Below are 24,881 nucleotides of genomic sequence, written 5' to 3'. Positions count from 1 at the left end.
AACTTACCTCGAACGATTTCGAACAAAGAAGGAGAAGAGAAAGGGAGAAGACGATGGAACTGGAGCGATTTCAAACAGAGAAGAAGACGAATGACACGATTTTGAACGGAGAAGGAGAAGAGAAAGGGGCGTGCGAAAATAACTGTTTGATTTTTGAACTTAGGGGTAATGGTGTAATTTCGTATCAATTTAAATTTAATTAAATATTAAAATGGGTCATCTAAACATAATAAAAGTGAGTGTGCTCTTTGAGCATAGGGCCGTTTGAGTCGATCCCCGTAATCATAATCATGTACCTACCGCATCAAATTACTTTGAAACAATTTAAAAGAAGAAGAAGAAGAAGATGAAGAAGATGAAGAAGAAAAGTTACCCTAATCTTCTTCACTTTCAGCTGTGAAATCATTTCCGATGGCCGGGATCCACGTGGTGGCGATGCCTTTCCCCGGCCACGGCCATATAAACCCTATGATGAACCTCTGCAAATTGCTGGCCTCAACGCAACCCCATATTCTCATCACCTTCGTCGTCACCGAAGAGTGGTTCACCTTCATCGGCGCCGATCCCACGCCTCCAAATCTCCGCTTCGCCACCATCCCTAACGTCATCCCGCCGGAGAGGCTCAAGGCCGCCGACTTCCAAGCCTTCAGCGAAGCCGTCGTCACCAAGATGGAACCTCCCTTCGACCAACTCCTTCACCGCCTTCAGCCCCCTGCGGCTGCCATCATCGCCGATGTGGAGCTGCGTTGGCCCATCGCCGTCGGAGCTCGACGGAATATTCCGGTCGCCTCGCTCTGGACTATGTCGGCTACCTTTTTCTCCATGCTTTACAGAGCCGTTGTTTCCTTTCGGCTCCGGCAACTGCCTCCTAATTGGTTGGGTATAGTTCTCAACTGTTCTGTAAATGGGGCTGAGGAATTTGAATCGAACCTAATTTGATCAACTGAGTTGTTATTCATGACAGATATGAAAGTTTAGGAGTTGAATATGTTTGCTCTGTAAGTGCAGATCATGGTGATGAAGAAGTGGATCAAATTTCAGGGCTTTCTTCAACACATAAAGCAGATCTTCGGAAAGTGTTTGAAGAGAATGATAATAGAGTCGTGGAGATTATATTGGATTGCATATCCAGAGTGCCAAAAGCCCATTGTTTACTATTCACTTCCTTCTATGAGTTAGAACCCCAAATGATGGAGACTTTGAAATTGGAATTCCCTTTCCCTGTCTACACAATTGGCCCTGCAATCCCCTACTTTGAGCTGGAAAAGGAACCTCAAGCAGCTAATAACAATGACTCCAATTATCAACAATGGTTGGATTCCCAACCTGCTGATTCTGTGCTCTACATTTCATTGGGAAGCTTTCTTTCGGTCTCAGCTTCCCAAATGGATGAAATAGTTTCTGGGCTACAAAGCAGTGGTGTTCGGTTCTTGTGGGTGGCTCGTGGGGAAGCTACTCGGCTGAAGGAGCGATGCAGCGAAAAGGGGTTAGTCGTGCCATGGTGTGAACAATTGAAGGTCTTGTGTCATCCCTCAGTAGGTGGGTTCTGGAGTCATTGTGGCTGGAATTCAACTTTGGAAGCTGTTTTTTCAGGGATTCCTATGCTTACTCTTCCTCTATTTTTGGATCAAAATCCCAACAGTACCCATATTGTTGAAGACTGGAAGATTGGGTGGAGGGTAAAGAGAACCAAGGTTGGAACTGAAACATTGATTGTCAAAGAAGAAATATCAGAGATTGTCCAAAGATTCATGGATCTCAACAGCTCTGAGGGAAAGCAAATGAGGGATAGAGCCAAAAAGCTAAAAGAAATTTGTCACAAAGCAGTAGGGGAAGGTGGATCGTCTCACCGAAACCTGGGTGAATTTATAAGGAGCATTTCAAAAGGTGACATCAAATAGGATGGATTTCATCTACTCTACTCTGTCTAATACTTGGAATTCTCAACCCAAAGCTCACACCCCATAGTGTTGTGTTCTGACTGTACTATAATGTGTTGAATCTACCGCCTCTTCTCTTCACTGTAAAGGATTGTACCATCTTGATAAATAATACATGTGTAATCTATAAAGATGCAAAGGTTTGGTGTAAGAATTATGCTACAGAATTAACTGTTAGTTTACAAGAATGAATAATGGAACCAAATTATATACTGTGTTTCATTTTCATCTGAACCTTACAACCTGGCCTACGACAATGATACGCACAGGATCATATGCTCACAACCTGGCCAACTACAACAGTGATATCATCAAGTTTTCCACCTGTTCAGAGAAAAAAGGCCGAAGTTTAACTGCCACTGTAAATTAATGGAAGTTAGGTTACATTATAGGAGTAAAAAATCCTTGCCTGTAAGCTTCATTCCCAGTATTTTTTTCCAGAAAGGAACATCATAACCCTATAAGAGAATTAATGTAAAGAGACATTAGACATCCATTGTAAGGAAGCTAATAGGGAATGTGCAAACATACACATCAGAAGTAATACTGCTGGTAAAGGATTTCACCTTAGATCTAGCCTCCAACGAGTACGGCGACTCGAACATTTTATCTGCCGAATGACTACTTGCAAGGTTAGCCAACGCCTTAGCTAGCATCCAAAAATGAATTAATCATGGTCGGGGTGATTGAATGATTGAGACTAAACTTCTAGCAGATAGCAGACCAGATACCACATACCAGCCTCAACAACATCAACATTTTTGGTTGCTGTTGCAAGAATCTCATGATCAAAAACATTATCAAAAAGCCCATCCGAGCCCATTACTAGAATGTCTCCCTCCATTAGTTCCACATTGCTAACCTGTTTTCAATATTGAAACAAAATAATCTATCTCCTTAGAACTCAAAAGGATGCAGCAAGCCACCGACCAGATCCTATTCAAGTAAAGTCGTGTAACAAGATAACCTGCTGATTTTCTATGAAATGACGAGGTACAAGGAAGTAAAGTAACTAAATAACAAACTAGGTCTAAAAGGTAACCGCATAACTATCAAATCTCATGGGATACTCCCTAGTTTACTATTTTTTTATGTAAATTATGTAATACTAAGTCTCTTTGGTGGGAGGAGAACGTTGGTCATATGACAATCACAAAGATAAAAACAGCTTGTTGTCACTCTTCACCATTTCGGTCGATAAGATTCAGACGTTCCAACCATAATATGATATAGGAACAGTAGCATACACATGATAATAAATGTTTCTTTCGAATTTTTACTTTATTACTAATTTTTCACTTCTTTTCCCTTCTACCAAGGACTTCGCAGGTGGGACAACAAAGTTATGCAGAAGTTGACAGTAAAATGAATGCAAAGACACAGACATAACTGAAGATAAATAACCTTACGACTATACTTCAAATAAATCGAGATAGATATAGAAAATTATCATACCGTGGCATCAAGGAATGTCTGGCCAACCCGTTCTGAGCTTAGTTGATACGGGCAGTCAAAATAATGCTCTTGTGGAGACGTGGAAAATATAATTTGACCTAAGGAAACGATGTTTATGTTTAAATAGAGAAATGAAGAGTTGGAAGTGTGGAAGACAATGAAAAAGAAAATTAAACGTTAGTCATACCTGTACGAATGATCTTTAGTCCACAATCTCCAACATTAGCAACTTTCAGCATGCCATTCCTCTCCATCATTGCAACAATTCTGCCTAGCCCAGTGAAAGCTAAGGTAAATAATACTACCATTAAGTCAAATATTTACCTGAACGTCAAGCATAAAGATTACTAGGTACATGTTTAACATGAAACTTCTATAGAATTTTGAACGGATTGGGAGACTTACACTGTAGCTGAACCAGTTGCAGAGGTAGCAGAATGTGCCTTCCTCAGAAGAATCCGAGGATCATTATTAACCTGCTTAATTAGCACATCAGACTTGTCAATTACTGGAAAATTATATAGAAAGAAAACACTGCATAATCCAAAAATAGGAAACTACAATGGTAACCAAATTCTTTCGCTGGTCCAAATTTGCAAGAATTTATAAACCATAAACAAGCAGTTTTGTTTAAGATGATACAACCTCGTCGTCATTCCCCACCAAATGTGAAGCGTTAGCCAAGAACTCTCGAGGAAATAACGAGGGATCCACATCTTCCTCAGCCCAACTATCCAAGAATAAGATACAAGAACAATCATAACTGAACAATATAGGAGATACTATTCAGTTTTCAGCATAAAAGAAGATGCTAATTGCAACATAGTAATCTCCATTGCAAAAGAAGATAAATAAAACAATCTAGTGAGGAAAAAAGAAAGACGAATTAATCAATAAAATATCTGTCACAACGGACCCATACCCAGAGACACCATCAGCAACAGCAATAACTCCTCCAGAGTGGTTACTCACAAAGTAAGCATCCTCCCCTCCCGTGAGTGCCTTCAAGCACACGAGAAATTAAGAAATTCATCAACAGGGAATTGATTATTTTAATTGGCTCACAAGATAGTGATTGCTGCTGCACCTCACCTTCTTGGGGTGTGGAATGAGATGAGTTCCAACACACAGCGACACCTCTGACCTAATAACAAGAAGATTAACAGAAATTGTTCAGGAATTGGCAATAAAAAATGAAGATAGATTTGTAAACTGAAAATTTGCGTCATAGGTCATAGTAATAAATCAACTTGTACCCAATTCGTTATTAACCAGGCGGAGTGGAAGAACAAAGCGATTGCCTTAAATCCGATTACCAAAATGATTAAGTATATTCATATACATGCATTGAAAAGTTGAAAAGGAAAAAAGAAAAGAAAAGCAGGCCAACAAACACCACCCAAGAAATCTCAATTCAGTCAACAGTATATGCAAAGCGAAGAATTCAAGCTTCAATTCAGGAAGATAGAATGGTAACGCATGTGAAACTTGAAGAGATAATGATTCAGAAAATCAAAAATGGAAAGCGAACTAAACATACCGAACATGGTTGATTTCGGATGGAGCACAGAAGAGCAAATTCCTCCTGTTGGAACCTTGAGAGAGAGTTGAAAGGGAAAATGAAGGGAAATGAATGAGTGGTTGAGACTGAGGAACTGAGGCCTGCAGGGCGAGTGCCGCCATTTCCCGCTTCCACCTCTCGCGTCTCACCTCTCACAAAACGAGGCAGATTTTTATAACGTGGATGAACATGTATTTTGTTATATATTTATAATTCCCGAACATTTCAAGAAGCACCAGTGGTCTAGTGGTAGAATAGTACCCTGCCACGGTACAGTCCCGGGTTCGATTCCCGGCTGGTGCAAATTCTTTTTAAAGAATTATTTTTCATGTCTATATATATATAGTTTTAGTTAAAATACTATTTCAGATTTAGCCCATAATTTTTTTATTTTTAATTTTAATTTTCAATTGGCTTTTCGATCAGATGCCTTGGAGTTGGCGCCGAATGCCCTAAATCAGCCATTGTCGAGTGCTCGTTCCGATCAGAGGATGAATGCAACGTTGAATTCTGGAGTTGTTTTCTCTGAAGGTAAAAAAAATACTTTAGATTTCCTGTTCTTTCCTGCGATTTCAACTCTCTTGAGTTCTTTGATGAAACCTCTCGTCGCTCGCAGACATTGCCGATGAAAGTGATTCCGATGCGAATTCCGCTGAAGGATCGGATTACTACGAGCCAATCGCGGCCGTTGATGATGAAGAATCCGATGACGCTGGATCAGAGGACGAAATTCACAGCTCCGATACTCATTTGCAGCATTTACCCAACGGTTGTCGTGTGAATCAAGTGGAGAACGCAGTTTCGTCTCTTAGGCTGAACGAGGATGAGGATGAGGAGAGGATGAGGAAGGCTTCTGATTCGGCGATAAGGATGGCGTTTAGAGAGGATGAGACTCGGAGGAACGCGCCGCTGTCACCGGAGAATGCGATGAGGATCATGGAGGCCATGCGCGGCGTCTCGTTTGGCGGCGTTGCTCCAGATTGGACTCGGATTGTTTCTGAGGACCGTTGGATTGATCAGCTTCGAAGGCTTAGGCAAACGCCCAGCTCTCCCAATAATTTCGGAAACTGAGAGATGAACCTCTTTCTCATTTCAAATTTCAGATCCCAGTCTTCTTCTTCTTCTTCTTCTTTCTTTAGTTTGTTACCGAATTTTCCCATGACTCTCAGTTTTCCTCATGAATAAAAACAATCCTTCTGGGTTTTAGTTCACAAAAGATTCCTCCATTCCCCAATCAAATGCAATTATCGTCATCACAATTAACTGTGATTCAACTTATTCGTAGAATGAGCATTTTAGTTCTGAAAGGACTCCGTAGCCATGACCTCCAGTGAGGAACTGAAACTGCTTGCTTCAAGCTTAGAATAGATAGTAGAGATTGGAACCTGTTGAATTGAAGATGTTAATCAGTCATTATCTTTCTTGGTTCCAAAAAAGAATTCACAACTCTTTTTCCCCTCCCCCTTGGTCTTATTCTTGTTTCCCATCGAGCAGAAGGCATCTGTAATTTCGAAATAGAATCCAAGAACTGATGGTTGCTTCCACTATCAATCAGAAAAAGGGGAAAAAGTTGTCACTATGGCTTAATATTGTGCAATCTAGTTTCATTGTTTCTCAATGAGTTCTAAAGTTCTTGTTGCAAATTATGCTCTGTAATTCTTTGAAGGAATGATCAGTTTGATTCCTTGTCAGGAACAAGGAAAAAAAAATCCACTCCTCTAACAAAAAAGTCATTACGTACGTGAAGATTGAAGACGAACTGAGAGAAACAACTTCAAAGAAACCAAAAATGGAAATCTAAACCAATACCAGTTCAATTTAAAATTTGAATCATTTTGCATATTATTGCTCGTGGAAGATTTCCAACTATGATGAATTCTTCTGGCAACGTATATAAATATTCTCATACACTGTTTAGAAACTTGCAGCTCTAGAACTAATTGTAACATCTGGACTCATAAGAAAATGGCAGCTGAGAACACAGGGCGTTGTACTAATTTCTGTTTGATGCCGTTGGGGCAATAAAGAACTCTTCAGCCATGAGTGAGTTGTTGGCTTCAATCTAGACTTAATCAAGCTCCGATATTCTCGATGTCTGCACTTTTGTCCACTCTCTTCACAATGCCCGCTATAACCTGTTGACACATGTCATGTGTCGGATCAGGAATGGATAATTGAGATGGGAAACATTTTATGAGAAAAAACCCAAAATCTGTTTGCCCTAATATCTAAAAGGTGAGACTAGAATTAGTGTAGAGTTTCATACCTTCCCAGGGCCCAATTCATAACTCTTCTTCAGCCCCTTGGTGAGTAGAGTTTTTACTGTTGTTTCCCACTGAACGGGAGAAGTCACCTGTAGTTTTGAAATGAGAATGATGACCAATGTCAACATTGATTATCAATTTACAATACAGAAGAAGCTATTATGTTGGCCACTCGATCCCTAAACGAAGGGGTTCGCCGAGTTGTGCTTCTGTTCCTAGAACTACTTTATGGTGATTAACTAATAGGCAGTCTTCATTCTGAAAGTATGAGTTGAGTTGGTTACCTGGCGAGCCAATATTTTCTTGATTGCGTCAGGATCTGCATGTGGCTGTGCATCAACATTGGAGATGACTGGTATTCTGGGAGTTTTGATCTCCGTTGCTGCAAGTGCAGCTTCCAATCTTGAAACAGCAGGTTCCATGAAACTAGTGTGGAATGCACCCGTCACAGCTAGACGTACCTACAGCAAAATGGTGCAGGCCATTGCCGAGTTAGTTTTAATGGGACAAAAATATTTGACTGCAAAGTTTGAGTTCCATTATATGACGGGATAGATACCGTCATTCGAGCCTTGAATGACTTTGCCTTGGCTTCTACTGCTTCTACTCCTTTTATACCTCCTGATACAGCGTAATTGCCCTGTGATGGTAGGAATACATTTCCTAAGAATGTCAGTGTAACTATGCTAATGAGAAATTCATACATACAGCTTATCAAGCTGATATGAAGTTTAAAAGAACCTTACAGGACACAGGAAATTTGCTATCTGAACTTTATCAGCTTCATCGACTTCTTGATTAGCCGCATCACACAGCTGTTGAACCTTCTCTGAGTCTAACCCTATGACACTGACCATGGCACTTTTTGCACCATCAGCAGCTGCCTGAAGGAAGTTATGGTGAGAAGTTGGTCTTAGTAACTACAACACCATGCATGCCAGAAGCGGAAATCGAAACGACCATTAACCAGCTATGTATTGGTACCTGCATTGCCTCCCCCCTTAGTTTGACCAGCTTGAGTCCATCCTCAAAGCTAAAAAAGTGGAACCGAACCATAACCAGCCATGTCAATATGAAAACATAATCACCAAATATATATAAGATCTAAGACAGAGGGCAGTAAAACTTAAACTTATTTGATGCTTTTTTACAGACTAATAATCTACGTATGCAAGCAGGTAAACTTCGAGATTACAGTAAATATGACAACACACCTGAAAGCCCCTGCAAATGCTAATGCAGTATACTCCCCCAAGCTTAGACCACAAGTGACATCAACAGAATCGATTATTTGCTGGCCTCCATCACGTGCACGAAGCAGCTCAACTGCAGCTAGACTTGTGACATAGATAGCTGGCTGCAATTTTGCAGAATCAATTTAGCAAGTTCAAAACCTTGAACAGTGATGAAATGACAACTTAACATCCAGAGACATATATGTGTTTGTAAGCATAGACACGGAAGCAGATTAAAATAGGAATAAAGCTACTTTAGTTCACATATAAAATTGATCCAGTATATTAGAAAGAGAACCACTGCAAATCTATATTCCATTTGAATGGTCTCAATAATTAGCTACCACTACCTAATAAGGTCAACGTCAAGATCAATCATCCCAACCATGGAAAGTTAAAGGATAGACATCTCAGAAAAGAGGTCCCTTTTCATCAGAAATAAAATGAAGAGTGGCTGGTCATCCATTGATAACGGTAACTAAAAATTCATCGCAGAGAAAACAGAACAGTTCAAGATAAAGCACCTGACTTAGAATTGTTGAGTCAAGTTTCTCCTTCGGCCCATTAGTGCAGACATCAAGAAGATCAAAGCTGCAAACAGAGATGAAAGAACGTTACATCACACGAGTAGAATATTCCATTAAATGATAGTCAGAGAGGATTGTCAAATCTCTGTTACGGTTGATCTTGAACTGAACCCTAAAATGTCATTTGCTCTTTTGAACAAATGAATAATGCAAGATGAAGAGATGATTAGTAGCGAAGTTACCCTAAAATGTCATTTGCTCTCTTGAACAAATCTGCTGCAGCAGGAACGCTTTGAGATTCCTTTCCCATTCCCACAGCTTGTGCACCCTGGCTCAGAGTGAAGAAAAAAGAAAAATGATTCAACAATTATTCATGAAAGAAAATAATGGCATAACTACTGTCCACTATCCAACTTCATGATATATGTCGGATTTTTATGAGAGTTGCTACACTACACTACAAGCCATTATATGCATGGCACCTGAACGAAGTTCAGCAAAACAAGCCTTCATAAGGCACAATTCAGCAGAGTCACCATGGACGATGGAAGGTAAGTAGATGATTGGCATACATATTAACAATTCACCTAGAACACGCCTTCACCATTTTGGTAGTCTAACAGTAGAATACTCGTTTCACTTGCCATGCGTCTACATTTTTATACTGTAGGACACTGATGAACTTGTTGGAAATTGCTTTTAAAAGAAGTGAAGTTCATATCCAATAACTTCTTGCAGACTCCTCTTCGTTACCCCTCGACTAATGGAAATTCCGAAGATATGACTGGTTAAACTAAACCTCCAAGATCCCCATCTTTCCAGAATTTGAATTTACAGACCTTACCACGCCGAGCCCACAAAAAGAAAAGGAGAAAAAAATGTATACACACGAATCTACTTTTCCCATCAAAAAAAGGGCAAGAAACTATTAATGCGGAATATGTATTTAGCCTCCTACTCCATGTCAATGTGAGTAGCGACACCAAACTGAAAAAGGAGAAGGGCAAATTCCGTAGAAACTGACCTGGCCAGGGAAGAGAAAAGCACAATTGGGCTTGTAATCCAGGAACAAGGAATCGTCAGCCAGAGTCTGCGATCCAACTGAGGCGCTCATGAAAACCCTAGATCGAGCAGCGAGGGTTGCAGCAGTGGAGCTCCGGAATCCATTTCTGAAGGCGATGAATGAGGCGGAGCTCCTGAAAGACGAGGAGGAATTGAGAGGCAACTTCTTGAGGGAAATTGTGGAAGGGAGGGCGAGAGAGGAGGCCATGGCGGGAGCAATCAGAGGAGGGCGGCGATGGAGAGGATGAGAAGAGAATCGGGCATTGCAGAGGAGACTGGAGACGGGAGCGGAGCGGAAGGTTTTATACAAGGTGAATTACGCCAAAGATTTAGCGGAGTTCCCGAAGGGCAGAGACGTTGGGGAGATGGCATGGAAAATCAACAAAACCGCCCAACTACTTCATTACTAAAACTTCTCTCTCTTCTCTAATCTTACAAATCGATCGAAGCTCCACAATTAAGGTTTTCTGTCCAATCGAATTTTCGACTTTTGATGGCGGTCTATTTGTTGGGATTGGTAAAGCCAAACCACAATCGAAGGGATGAAGAATTGAAAGAATGAATGAAGAAAATGTTGTAGGGACATGTTGGTCGAGGAGGCAGCGTTAGCGTCTCAATGCTGCAAAAAGCGGGAGGATCATGCTGCAAAGTTTGCAGCATTGACACACTAAGATGCTACTGCAAGGGAGGCATGTGTTGAGTCCGCGTCCGTAGTGTTGAGACGCTCAACATAAGTAGTTATAAAACCATCTTTTCGTCTAGGTTTTTGTGCAACCGTGGGGATTAACATTTTAGCCGAAATGTAGAGAGTTTTGTGGCAATTTTTGGGACAGTGGCTCGAGGGTGTTTGCAGCAGAGGGACAGATCGAGATCACTATGTTTGGGATAATTTGTTCTCAATTATTTTAGTGTGTTTTTCATTTATATATGTGTTTTAATATTTAGAAGCTAGAGACCTTTTGTTGAGACCTCTAGAGGCTGAATATCTAAGAGAGATATTTGAGTGTTTGTACCAATTCTCATATAGTGGAACTCGCATCTGAGTGGAAGGTTGGACGTAGTCATTGGGTGAACTAGTATAATTCTCTATATCGTTACCGTGCTTTCCTTAATCTCTTATTATTTGTATTGGTTGATTTGTGTTTTTGTTGGATGACTGTTGAATTGGAAATTGTGTGGAGCTTGATTTCACAACACTATTTTAGATCAATCTATGATAGGTCGGGCTTCCAACCTAGCAAAGAGAGAACCAATGTTGGAGGATAAAATATGGTATGCGACCGAGACCAATAGAAATGAATGATCTTGCTTTATACATTTTCTCACGTTGACGGTCTATCTTCCAATACCAAGTTTAATAGCTCAATTTCTGACAGATGGTTTATTTAATAAAATATATTGGTCTATATAACTCGTGGCTCTTCAAGATGCTCCTTCAAACATGGAGATCAAGCTATGGATGAAAACTAGTTACAACTGTGTAACAAGCTCTCTAATGGTTGTAACATAACGATCTCTCCCCCGACTCCTATAAATACGTAGCCACTATTGTATGCATGTATGCAATTCTGTGAGGAAACGAGTTATATGGTTGAGTTTTAGACTGATTTGAATGTCAGAGTATTGTTCATTGCGTGTAAGTCATCTTTTTTACATAGCTCACTCTATATAGCTCGATTAGGAGAGCTCACTGCGGATCTCATCTGGTTTAGAATCTGACATCAACAGAGTTTAAGTATTAAGGTTTGTGTACTCTTCATCTGAGTTATACAGATGAATAGGCTGACTCAATTTTGTTGTAAGTTTATGATTTGTAAAATTTGTTTGCATATATGATTATTTAATTAAATATTATTATTCAAATAAAAGTGTAAAAATTGAAACATACAATTTGATTATTTATGTTGTAACTGTGGAGTTACACGTACATCTCCAATTTATAAAAAACTAGTATAATATAAAAAGTGGGTTGTAAGAATTGTGAGCCAAAGCTCCCAATTTTGTTTTATTTATTTATTTTTTTGAAACAGATAAATTCCATTAAGCAGAACAAACAGCCACTTGGGCTTCAAGATTTGACTGATGACTCACGGTCTCAATTTTCAGCTTACACCCAGGGGCAAACTTATAGCAGGAATACATTCGTGAATCGCCTCCCATAGAAATTTTTTTATTTTATGTGGACCTTGACGTTCCAAATGCTTTTCCGCTGCTCGACTCCTCACCGTTGAGCAGCTAATAGGGATTTTCAAAATCTCAGTAATATCCTCTAGACAAAGAAACAGATTCATCTTTTTAATATCCCAATCACCCGTCGCAGCAATTAGGTCAGCAACCAGAAGATTTGAAACTGGCCTCTTCTGAAGAACAGGTTTGAAGGTCGTCTCCCGTGGTGACCACCTATCCTTGAACACATCAATTGATTTCCCATCCCCAACTTTCTTCCTGAGCCCTTGAAGAAAGAGGTCCTACCCCATAACGCGCTCCTCCAGAAGTAAGACATCTTCCCCACACTACTAGCCTCCAATAAGTTCCCATCTTCATAGTAGCGACTCGCCAAAACCCTAGCAACCAAAAGGGAAGGATTAGTCAATGGCCCCCAAACCTGTTTAGCCAGCAGGACTTGATTAAACCCCCTTCAGATCTCTAAAATTGGGACCTCCTAGCTTTTTCGGATAGCACATCTTCTCCCACGGCATCTAATGAATTCTTCTTTGGGAATCAGAAGATCCCCACCAGAAATTGGCAAATAACGAAGTGATTTCCCTACCGTTGAGTTATGAGTTTTTTCTTTTAACATAAGTTTAATTTTCAATTTTTATTTCATTAATTGTTAGATTTAATTTTCAGTTTTTTATATTTTAACTTTCATTTGTAAGAATCGTAAGTTTCTCCATTTTCATTTTGGTTTAAGTTATGTGTTTTGTACACTTGTATAGGGGTGAACTTGTATCACCAACCACTATTTGTACTTTCATTTGTTTATTCATAATTTTGAATCACTTCAATTTGAAGTTATTCCACTTCTATTGATTTCTATTCTCTCACACTTCATATTTTCTCATTGTTCATCAAAAATTGAAAATTTTACTATTGCTTCTGCATTATTTTTATCACTTTCATTTTCTAAACAGTGGTATCAGAGCCTTAGATTTCAAGGACTGTGATTTTATTTGAGAGAGAGAAATTTCAATTTTTTGCTTTACAATGTCTTCAAATTTTGGTGTTACCTCTCCTCCACATTTTAATGGTGAAAACTACCAATTTTGAGTTGTTAAAATACAATCTTATCTCAGGCCTTTGGGAATCAGTTTCAACAGATGCCAATCCTGGTCCATTAGGAGAAAATCCGACATTGAATCGTATTAGATTACATGAAGAAAAGAAGTTAAAGAAGCTTAAAGCTTTATGTGTAATTCATGCTTCTTATTCTAATCCTATATTTGCTAGAATTATTGATTGTAAAACAGCAAAAGAAGCTTGGGATAAATTATAGGAGGAATTTGAAGGAAGTGCAAGGGTAAAAGCTGTCAAATTATTAACTCTCAAAAGAGAGTTTGAGATGCTCAAGATGAAAGATTCAGATTCTGTAATGGACTACACGACTAAAGTGATGATCATTGTGAACCAAATCAGACTAGCTGGTGAAGATTTTCTAGATCAAAGAGTTGTATAGAAAATAATTGTTAGTGTTCCTAGCAAATTTGAATCAAAGATCTTAGCAATAGAGGAGTTTTCAGATCTGACAACTCTCTCTATAGCTGAGTTAATTAGTAAGTTACAAGCCCAGGAACAGAGTGATACAATGCGTAACGAGGAGCATGTTGAAGATGCCCTTAATGTCAAGTTCTAAGGTAAGAAACTTGCTGCACAACATGATAAAAAATCAACCAAAGATCAGGGGAGCAAGGGAAAAGGAGGAGCATCAAAGAATGATAAATTTCCTTCTTGTCGTTTTTGTAAAAAGACCAACCATGCTGAGAAGGATTGTTGGTACAAAAACAAACAGATCTACTATTGTGACTATTGTAACAAAAATGGTTACATGGAGAAGTTTTGCTGTGCCAAACAAAACCAAGCCCAAAATCCCCAACACCAAACATATTCTGCAGACAACAATCAGGAAACAAATTTGTTGTTTATGGCTTCTCATACAAATGACAATGAGTCAACCTCATGACTAATTGACAGCGGATGCACTACCCATATGGCTAAAGATATCAATCTCTTTAGCCAGATTGATAGATCTATACAGTCTAAGGCGGTTCTTGGACATGGCGAGACGGTACTAGCTAAAGGTAAAGGTATTGTCATCATGCATACTAAGCAAGGTGAAAAGATAATATCAAATGATTTATATGTTCCAAGATTATCTCAAAACTTGCTTAGTATTACTCAATTGTTGCATAACAATTCTTCCGTGGTTTTCAAAGATCAAGATTGTGTTATTTATGATCCTCATGGAGTAGAGATTGCAGGGGTCAAAATGATTGGCAATGCTTTCTTTTTTAATGGTGACTCATTATGTCATCATGCTCTCCATGTCAAAGTGGAATAAAGCAAAAAATGACATCATCGATTTGGACACTACAACAACAAAGCTTTGCAAATTTTGCATTCTTCTAACATGGTTGATGATTTTACCAACTGTGTCTCATTTGATCAGATTTGTGAAAGTTGCCAAGGAGGGAAGATGCACAGACTACTTTTTTAGAAAGGTGGAAGTTTTAGAGCCACAGCAAAGCTCGAATTGGTGCATAGCGATGTTTGCGGTCCCATGCGCAAAGCATCTATTGAGAATAATAAATATTTTATTCTCTTTATTGATGATTTTTCCAGGCTAACTTGGATGTATTTTCTGATCGAGAGAACTCAAGTTTTTGAAATTTTCAAGAAGTTTGTGAATCTTGTTGAAACTCAAAGTGGTTGCAAGCTCAAAACTTTGAGAACGGATAATGGGAAGGAATATACTTCCAAGCAATTTGACAAGTTTTATGAAGACTTGGGAATCCAACACCAAGTGTCCATTCCTATACGCCACAATAAAATGGTTTTTCAGAAAGGAATAACAGAACCGTGATGGAGATGGCAAGATGTTTACTCTTTGGGAAGAAATTGCCAAAGAAATTTTGGGCTAAAGCTGTATGTACTACTAGTTACTTGCTCAACAGACTTCCTACAAAGGCAGTTAAGGGCAAGACTCCTTATGAAGCTTGGTCAGGTAGAAAACCTTTCGTTAAAAACTTGAAGATTTTTGGATCAATATGTTACTCTTTTGTTCCTTCTATTAAGAGATCTAAACTTGATGAGAAGGCAATTAAAGGAGTATTTATTGGCTATGCCTCTTATTCAAAAGGGTATACAATTTTTTATTTGAACACCGAAGAGGTTATCTTGAGTCATGATATCATTGTTGATAAAGATTCTTATTGTGATCTTGAGGAGCAGAAAATTGTCAAAGACTCACCCACCAATTTTGAAATTTAGAACAATTTGAATCTTCTTTTGATTCAATTGACTCTAATGATCAAGATAACCAAGATCCTCCTTCGAATAATGATGATCTTGTTGATGCAACTGGTGATGGTTCAAATTACTGTTGACTTTTTGGCCCTTAATCTCGGATAATTAATTTAATTAATTAGTATTTTAATGATAACAAACACACTTAGTATTAATTGTTTTTGGTGTGTAAGAATTATTGTTATAAAACATACATTTATTATGAGCTTCAATAATATTATATGATTTACTGATAATACATATTTTGTTTATTGATAATTTTAGTGTTTTAAAGTGTCTACAACGTAGAGCTCGATACGATGATTTCAACGAATTTTAAATTACCCAAATCGGAGCTCAAACGAAGAAATTATGATCGAAAGAAGTTGAAAGGAAAAATATCGAGAGGATGACGTGGCGACTAAATCAATTAAGTGGACCGATGAAATAGCGACACGTGGCGAGATGTATTTACTGAAATTTGTTTTAGTTTATAAAAAAATGGAAAAGAAAAAGATCGAGGAAAAAGAAAAGAAATGAAATGAAATTAAAAAAAAAAAAAAAGAGAAAGAGAGAGCCGTTTGAAGAGAGAAAAAAAAAACCGGCAGGAGCTGACAAAAAAAAGAGAGAAAAAGAAATGGCGGTGGAGCCGTTAGAGAGAAGAAAAAAATAATATATATTTATTATTATTATTTTATATTATATTTTCAAAATCAATTATTATTTTATTCAATTAAATCTCAACTTTGATTTTCAATCATTAAAGATCTAAGGGCCCAAATTTAATTTCGATTTCAAATTTATTTTCAACTTTTCCTCACCTATTTAAACCTCACCTCCTTCAACATTTTACACAACTCATTCTCTCCCAATTTTCTCTCCAATTTCTACATTGTTAATCTCTTTTCAAAGTTTCAATTTTTGTTTTATATTCTTGAGGGAGATTTTTTATTTGAGAGATATTTGAGCTTCCAATTTTATTTCTTTTAGCCAATTTGAGGGCTTTTATTTGTAAGAATTTTTTCTTACAAATTTGTGAGCAAATATTTGTATACCCACTCTTTGAGGGAGTTTGTAAGTTTATTCTCAAATTTCCATATCCTTTGTAAGGGTTGCTCTTGAGCCCGAAAAAGAGCGTTGTAACGGTTTGATCTTGAACCGTGGAAAGGATCGGGTTTCTTCTTGCTCCCGAGAAAAAAGAAGGCTTTATTCCGGTTTGACTACTACTGTGGAAAGAGTCAAAGTTTCTTAATCGAATACCCAAAAGGCGCTTGGGAGTGGAGTAGGCCGGTTGTTGCCGAACCACTATAAAATTTCCGGTGTCATTTTCTCTAACCCTACTCTATTTAATTTTTGCAATTAATTTTCTTTATTACAAATTGCATAAAATTAATTGTTCGAATTTGTTATTCATATTTATGCTCAATGTTTATATTTGAATTATTTGGGTGGTGAAATTAATTAGGGTGTTTGTATTTCTAATTTATTGTTTAATTTGTGATAAAATTAATTGTTCCTAAAAAAGTTTACTTATTTGTTTAAATTTGGGCCCACCGTAGTAAAAAGTTTATAAAGTTTAATTAAACCCTATTCACCCCCCTCTAGGGTTGTCATACCGATCCAACAATTACAAGGTAAGATCAGTAGCTGATGTATATGAAAGTTGTAACTTTGTTATTGTTGAACCAAATACCTATCATGAAGCTTCACAATCTACCGAATTAGGTATGAAAGCTGTATGGAGATGATCAATAAAAATGATACATGGGAGTTTGTAGACCAACCATGAGGTAAGAACACTTTAGGTGTGAATTAGGTATTCAAGGTGAAGTATAATTCTGATGGTTCAATCAACAAATACAAAGCAAGGTAGTGGTAAATGGGTATGCACAACAACCTGGAGTTGACTACGGAGATACATTTGCTTCAGTTGCACGACATGACACTATATGACTGATTATTGGTTTAGCTGCAAAATTGGGGTGGAAAATATTTCATATTGATGTAAAATCAGCTTTCTTGAATGGTGACCTTGAGGAGGAGATTTATGTAAGTCAACCTGAAGGGTTTGTAGAAGCATACAAGGAAGAGAAAGTATATCGTCTGAGAAAAGCTCTCTACAGCCTGAAGCAAGCACCTCGAGCTTCATACAGCAAAATTGATTCATATTTGATCCTTCAAGGTTTCAGGAGGAGTTTGAGTGAAACCACTCCCTGTGTTAAGATTAGTGATCCTTCAAGGTTTCAGGAGGAGTTTGAGTGAAACCACTCTCTGTGTTAAGATTAGTGAAAATTCCATTCAACTCATTCTTTCTCTTTATGTTATGATATGCTAGTAACTGGAAATGTTAAGATTAGTGAAAATTCCATTCAACTCATTCTTTCTCTTTATGTTATGATATGCTAGTAACTGGAAATGATTATCAAATGCTTCAAGATTTTAAAATTGAGATGGAAAAGATGTTTGAGATGTCAGATCTCAATTACATGCATTATTTTCTTGGTATGGAAATTCATCAAGAAGACAAGGGTATTTTTATTGCCCAAAGAAAGTATGTTCAATGAATTTTGAAGAAATTCAAGATGGAAACATGTAAAGGTGTTTCTACTCCTTTAGCAATAAATTTGAAAGTTTCGAAGAATGATGGTGAGAAGTTTTCAAATTTACAAACTACAGAAGTTTAGTAGGAAGTCTCTTGTATTTGACAGCATCTAGACAAGACTTAATGTTTGCTGCAAGTTTACTCTCAAGATATGAATTCACCTAGTGAGGTTCATTTTGGTCTTGCTAAAAGAGTCCTTAGGTACTTAAAGGGTACTCTTGATTTTGGAATGTGGTTTGAGTGTACGGGTGATTTGAAATTGATTGGATATGTTGATAGTGATTGGACTTGTTGTGTTGATGACTCCAAAAGTACTTCTGGCTATATTTTTTTCTCTTGGCACTGGAGTTTTCTCTTGGAATTCAAGAAAACAAGAATTTGTGGCTCAATCTACTACTGAAGCTGAATATATTTCAGCCGCATCAGCTGCAAATCAAGCAATATGGATTGGCAAATTGCTTGATGATTTGGGATTTAAACCAGAGAAACCTACCACATTATTTTGTGATAAGAAGTCTGCAATTGTTATTGCCTCAAATCTTGTACAACATGGTAAAACGAAACACATAAAAGTAAAATTTCATTTATTGAGAGAAGTAGAGAAAGAAGGCGACATCAAGCTCATTTTTGGTAGTTCAGAAGAAAAACTTGCCGACATTCTCACAAAAGCTTTACCTCATAGACAATTTGTGTTTCTGCGCCAAAAGTTGGGTGTAACAAAAAAAAATCTCAATGAGGAGTGTTGAGTTATGACTTATGAGTATTTCTTTTAACCTAAGTTTAATTTTCAATTTTTATTTCTTTAAGTTTCTTTCTTTAATTGTTAGATTTAATTTTCAGTTTTTTATCTTTTAAGTTTCATTTTTATGAATCGTAAGTTTCTCCATTTTAATGTTGGTTTAAGTTATGTGTTTTGTAGACCTATATAAGGGTGAACTTCCATGAGAAGTTTGTATCACCAACATTTGTACTTTCATTTATTTTTTCATAAATTTAAATCACTTCAATTTGAAGTTGATTTCTCTTTTATTGATTTCTACTCACTTATACTTCATATTTCCTCATTGCTCATCAAACATTGAGAATTTTACTATTGCTTCCGCATTATTTTTATCACTTTCATTTTCTCAACACATACATCAACTCTTAGGCATCCGAAAAATTCTCATTATGTATGTAGGGATGACCTACTCGATACTCTTAATCAAAACCTCCTTGCCCCCACTGAAAAGAACTGACATTTCCAACCTTGGAGCACCCTCCAAATCTTGTCCTTGATAAAATGAAAATCTTTTCGCTTACTTCAAGACAAAGTCGAAGGCAACCCCAGATAAGAACAAAGATTATCAACAAGCTTCACATTGAGAAGGGATTGCAAATACTGACGGCGTTCCTGAATAATGTTAGGAGAAAAACTCACCATTGATTCCTCAAAATTAATGCACTGATCCAAAGCTCTCTCGTACTCCCCCAAAATTTTCTTTAGAAAAACACTTCGTAAGATCAGCTCGAAATAAGATGAGGCTATCGTCTGCAAAAAAAGAGATGTGATATCTGAGGGCTCTTCTCAACAATAGCAAAATCCTTAATCTTGCACTGTCTAGTAGCCTCTTGTAACATCAACGAAAGGAATAAATAGAGAGAGATTGGGTCACCTTGACAAAGGCCCCTACTAGAGACCACACTGCCTTTAGGCTCCCTATTGAGAATCATAGAAAATTTGACTGTCGAGATACAATGGATGATTAGTTCCACAAATTCACCATCAAACCCCAGTCTGAGCATCATCTCACGTAGAAAGCACCATTCCACCCGATCATAAGCCTTGCTCATGTCCAACTTTAAGGCTGCAATCCCTTCTCTGTCGGACTTGATGCAACCCATCGCATGTAGACACTTGTGACCAACAATAATATTATCATCGATTGTCTTCGACACAATCTTATATAACACATTACAGAGGCTAATAGGTGGATGTGTTTAGGGGTATCAACTCTGGGAATTAAGAAAATATTCATATCATTCCAGTTTTTCACTCCTCTTCTTCTATTTAGAACGTAGAGGCAACTAGAGATCGTCTTTGGACCTACAATATTCCCGAACCTTTGATAGAACAACGTAGGAAACCCATCGGGGCCTGGGGCCTTAGTTGGAAACATCTCCTCTACTACTCTAATAACTTCTTCTTTCACGAAGGGGCCTTCAATCTATTGTTCATTTTGACAGTCACTTTCCTAGGAACATATTGAAGCACCTTGCCCAAATTATTGCTGTTTAGGTAGATTGTCTGGAACAAATCCCTGAAATAATCATTAAAGGCATGCTCAATTTCCTCCTCATTTTCCAGCCATCTCCCATCTCTAGTGGTAATACCGGATATAGTATTCTTCCTTTTATGCATCGATGCTCGTTTGTGAAACCATTTAGTGTTCCGATCTCCCCACTTCAACCACTCTTCTCGAGATCTCTGCTTCCAGTACATTTCCTCCTCCTCCAAAAGAGTATCTAATTAGGCCTCAAGATCATGGATTGCCTCAAACTCAATTAGGTAGGCCTTGTCATATGTTGTAGCTAGCGCTTTCTTCACTTCCTTTATTTGAGAAAACAAAACTCTTGATTGAGACTTCCCCCAACTCTGGAGTGCATTTCTTGAAGCTACCAAATGAGCTTTTAATTTCGATCCACCGTCCACCTCTAAATCACAACCTCCCTTGTCCTTTAAAATTCTGGCGCAATATGGTTTCTTCACCCAGTGCTCTTTAAACCGAAAAGGAGTATTTATGTGCCATCTGTCTCCATTTTTTGAAATAGCGTCGTAAAAGCTTCATTGATGAGAAATCTATCTTGCCATTCCCAAATCTGCTCATCACTTCTCCTTCTGTTGCACCAAGTGAATGAGTTACCCCTACCGCTCAACTCCATCAACTTGAAACTGTCCATAGCCTCCCTGAAATCCTCAATCAACCTTCCATCTTTCAACCTACCCCCTACTTCTCGTAATCCTGAAGCACCTCATTCATATCACTTCCCACCACCCATGCCGAATTGTGTCCTCATTTTGAATTCTCTTAAGGAGATTCCAAGTGCCTTTTCATTTACATGCTATCGGATGACCATAGTGTTAAGACTAATCACTAGTATATGGTTAGAGAAGTTGCTATTAATCTGTAACAACCTGAGAGAAGTTAGCTTTCTGTTACAAGAGTTATGTCGCTATATATTTGTAATCAGATTTACATTCAAAGAATAAGGAAAAAAAAAAAAGAAGTCTAAATCTATAATATCTTTCTTGATTACCTTCTGAATTTTGTCTCATAGAACCCTATGAAGCGCCAACCGTAGTCTCTCCAACAATACCAGCATCAATATGATTGAAAGAGTAAGATCAAATAGACACCCCAACCTCCGCACTCCACAACAAGCACAAACCACCACTCTTCTCTCTATAAGGGACAGAAAAACATCCAACAAAATTTAAATGCATCTTCAAACTCTGCATAAGGTTACCATCACATTTTGTCTCCATTAGAAACACCAACTGGGGATTTTGGTGACGTAAAGTGTCACCCACAGCCCGGAATGCCAATGGGTTCCCCAACCCACAGACATTCCAAATTAAGGTTTTCCTTGTTCCCCGTAGGGCTGCTTAGCAGCCTCTATCGATCTCCAAATCTCCACCTCATTAGCCTCAGTATTCAAACAAGCCCATTTTCCTTTCTTGCTTGATGGGCTCCCCTCAACACCCCCTTCTGTTGGATTGGTATGACAACCTAGAGGGGGTGAATAGGGTTTAATTAAACTTTATAAATTTTTTACTACGATGGGCCCAAATTAAACAAATAAGTAAACTTTTTAGGAACAAATGATTCTAACACAAAATTAAACAACAAATTAAAAATACAAACACCTAATTAATTTCACCATCCAAATAATTCAAATATAAATATTGACCATAAACATGAATAACAAATTCTAACAATTAATTTCATGCAATTTATAATAAAGAAAATTAATTGCAAAAATTAAATAGAAGAGGGTTAGAGAAAATGACATCGGAAATTTATAGTGGTTCGGCAACAACCGGCCTACTCCACTCCCCAAGCGCCTCTTGGGTATTCGATTAAGAAACTTGACTCTTTCCACGGTAGGAGTCAAACCGGTACCAAGCCTTCTTTTTCCGGGAGCAAGAAGAAACTCAATTATTTCCACGATTTAGGATCAAACCGTTACAGCGCTCTTTTTCTGGCTTAAGAGCAACCCCTACAAAGATTTGGAATTTGAAGAACGAATTTACAAACTCTCTCAAAGAGTAGATATACAAAAAAAATTTTGCTCACAAATTTATAAGAAAAATTCTTACAAATAAGACCCTCAATTTGGTTAAGACAAATAAAATTGGAAGCACAAATATCTCTCAAATAAAAGATTTCTCTCACTAAAAATTACAAGAACATTGAAATTTTAAAGAGAAAAACATGAAGAGATTGGAGAGAAAAATGGGATAGAATTATTGTGAAATTTGAGAGAAGAAAGATGTTTAAATAGAAGGCAGAAGAGGTTTCAAATTGGTTTGAAACCAAAATCAATTTAGACCATTGGATTAAGGATATATAAGAAATGAATGGATGAGATTTAAATTGAATAAAATAATATATAATAATAATAATAATAATAATAATAATAAATCAGCTAAAGTCAAACCTCCTCCAACTATAAGCATGGTTCAAAATGTTGAGAGACATGTCTACATGTCGACATCGACATAGGGGGGAAAAGTCAATTTCCCCCCTATGTGGTCGAAATGTCGACAAAATGTCGACATGTCTTTTTTTTTTCCTCTTCTTCTTTAAGGTTATTTTATTTTTATCCTCTTCTTAATGCCACTACAGTCTATAATTCCTCACAACCAAGATGATTGTAATCTTAGTCTGTTCAATAAAATATTCGAATTTTAATAGTGTATAAAGTATAACTAATAAGATTTGGAATTTGCTTTATTGATAATTTCTAATCCAATCTAGTCCTTACTTACACAATTGAATAATATATGTGAAATATTGACATATATAAATATTGAAATAATCTTAGAAGTTTTTTAAAAATAAAATATTATTATATACAAATAGTGGTGAAACATGAAGTAGAATAGGTAACTTAATTAATACTAAAAAGATGATTTCGGAGGATCTAGTGCACTATCTTGATAACTTTGATATAAATTACAATAGTTCTCCCCGGCCATCCTAGACTGAAAGTTTTGAAGGTGGTTTCTCAAATGAGTAGAATATGAAGCACATATGGATCCCATTGGTAGATAATTTGGATGAATGACACAATCACGAGGTTGATGTGTTTGAAAATTGTGTAAATTTGATTGGAAAGTTGGATTGATGATTGCAAATGTGTTTGAAAAATGTGAAAATGAAATTTGAAAAAAGAAGTAGGTAAAAAGTAAAGAGGTTCATCAAAATTTTGGTCAAAACCATAAAATTTGACCGTGGTGTCAAACCTTATGTTTTAAGATCTAGAAGCTTATTTCAACCCATAAATGGATCTTTTAAGCACGTAAACTTTTTACTCCTGACTTTCTTTTATGAATCCTTCTGGTTGTGTCATATAAATGCTCTCATCAAGATAACCATTAAGAAAAGCAATCTTGAGGTCCATCTATCATATTTCATAGTCATAAAATGTGGTAATGGACAAGAGAATACAGATAAACTTGAGTATGGTGACAGAGAAGAAAGTTTCTTCATAATCAACTCCCTCCTGTTGGGTATAACCATTTGCCACAAGTTTAGCCTTGAAGGTCTATACCTTGTCATTGGCATCTCTCTTTCGCTTGTAGATCCATTTACAACCTACAGGTTTTACCCCATTAGGTTAATCCACAAGTTCCCAGACGGAGTTAGATACATAAACTACATTTCCTGACCCATAGCTTTGACCCATTCATCATTGTCAACATCCTTCGTTGCCTGTTTATAAGAAAATGGATCCTCAATGCCATCATCGGGTATGACGACTTGGGATTCTATTAATCCCACATAATGGTAAGGTTGACTCACAACCCTCCCACTACGTCGAGGCCCTCTATGATCTTGAGAAGAGTTATGTTGACACGATGTATTGGCTCCGTCAACAACCCTTGTTGATGGACCAGCAGTGTTAGCATCTCTTGTTGTCATACTAATAGCTTCATTTAATACCATTTTATTTCGTGGTTTATGATCCCTGATGTAGTCTTCTTCTAAGAAAGTGGCATTTGTTGATACAAATACCTTATTATCTTTGGGGTTGAAGAAGTAACCACCTCTCGTTCCTTTGAGATAACCTGCAAATAAGCATACCTTTGAACGTGGTTCCAATTTCTTTGGGTTTGGCTTAAGCACATGCGTTGGACATCCTCAAATTCTGAAGTGTCTTAACTAGGTTTACAACCTCTCTATAGTTCAAAATTTGTTTCAAAAACACTTTTTGACGGAATATTGTTCCGAATATAAACTATAGTCTTTACTACTTGATCTAAAAACTAGTCAGGTAACTGAGCATAGCTCATTATTGATCGAGCTATGTCTAACAGTGTTCTATTTCTCCTCTCCGATACACCATTTTGCTAAGGTGTACCAGGTGTTGTGAGTTGACAAGTGATTTCATGTTCTATCATATAGTCCTAGAATCTCAAATTCATGTACTCTCCACCACGATCTGATCGAAGTGTTTAATTTTTTTA

General features: G+C 37.5%; 4 protein-coding genes and 1 non-coding gene across 5 annotated transcripts; 3 read left to right on the top strand and 2 right to left on the bottom strand.

The window, feature by feature from the left end:
* Positions 1-268: 268 nt before the first annotated feature.
* On the top strand, positions 269-2,094 carry LOC111022035 (UDP-glycosyltransferase 87A2). Its single transcript, XM_022299192.2, has 2 exons — positions 269-880; positions 1,009-2,094. Exons 1-2 carry the CDS (start codon positions 412-414, stop codon positions 1,899-1,901), a joined length of 1,362 nt encoding a protein of 453 aa, XP_022154884.1. The 5' UTR covers positions 269-411; the 3' UTR covers positions 1,902-2,094.
* Positions 2,042-5,115, bottom strand: PBCP (Protein phosphatase 2C family protein). Its single transcript, XM_022299193.2, has 11 exons — positions 4,936-5,115; positions 4,488-4,539; positions 4,318-4,397; positions 4,041-4,125; positions 3,801-3,871; positions 3,583-3,662; positions 3,396-3,493; positions 2,679-2,802; positions 2,507-2,589; positions 2,350-2,398; positions 2,042-2,264 (listed from the first exon to the last, which is right to left on the bottom strand). Exons 1-11 carry the CDS (start codon positions 5,076-5,078, stop codon positions 2,212-2,214), a joined length of 918 nt encoding a protein of 305 aa, XP_022154885.1. The 5' UTR covers positions 5,079-5,115; the 3' UTR covers positions 2,042-2,211.
* Positions 5,116-5,188: 73 nt separating this feature from the next.
* On the top strand, positions 5,189-5,259 carry TRNAG-GCC (transfer RNA glycine (anticodon GCC)). Its single transcript has one exon. It is a non-coding gene; the product is annotated as a tRNA-Gly (tRNA).
* A 70-nt stretch (positions 5,260-5,329) lies between these two features.
* On the top strand, positions 5,330-6,543 carry LOC111022023 (uncharacterized). Its single transcript, XM_022299176.2, has 2 exons — positions 5,330-5,487; positions 5,573-6,543. Exons 1-2 carry the CDS (start codon positions 5,448-5,450, stop codon positions 6,025-6,027), a joined length of 495 nt encoding a protein of 164 aa, XP_022154868.1. The 5' UTR covers positions 5,330-5,447; the 3' UTR covers positions 6,028-6,543.
* Positions 6,544-6,768: 225 nt separating this feature from the next.
* EMB3147 (Acyl-carrier-protein S-malonyltransferase) lies at positions 6,769-10,665 on the bottom strand. The gene is made up of 10 exons (XM_022299175.2): positions 10,007-10,665; positions 9,225-9,310; positions 8,980-9,046; positions 8,435-8,577; positions 8,205-8,253; positions 7,967-8,104; positions 7,780-7,860; positions 7,505-7,681; positions 7,223-7,309; positions 6,769-7,091 (listed from the first exon to the last, which is right to left on the bottom strand). The coding sequence occupies exons 1-10, from the start codon at positions 10,250-10,252 to the stop codon at positions 7,029-7,031; spliced, it is 1,137 nt and encodes a 378-aa protein (XP_022154867.1). The 5' UTR covers positions 10,253-10,665; the 3' UTR covers positions 6,769-7,028.
* Positions 10,666-24,881: the final 14,216 nt, after the last annotated feature.

This window comes from Momordica charantia, assembly GCF_013281855.1.
Source record: "Momordica charantia cultivar OHB3-1 chromosome 3 unlocalized genomic scaffold, Mcharantia_2.0 BLBB01000003.1, whole genome shotgun sequence".
Lineage (NCBI taxonomy): Eukaryota > Viridiplantae > Streptophyta > Magnoliopsida > Cucurbitales > Cucurbitaceae > Momordica > Momordica charantia.
The sequence above is the reverse complement of the archived record's forward strand: the minus strand, read 5'-3'. Positions and strand labels throughout refer to the sequence as shown.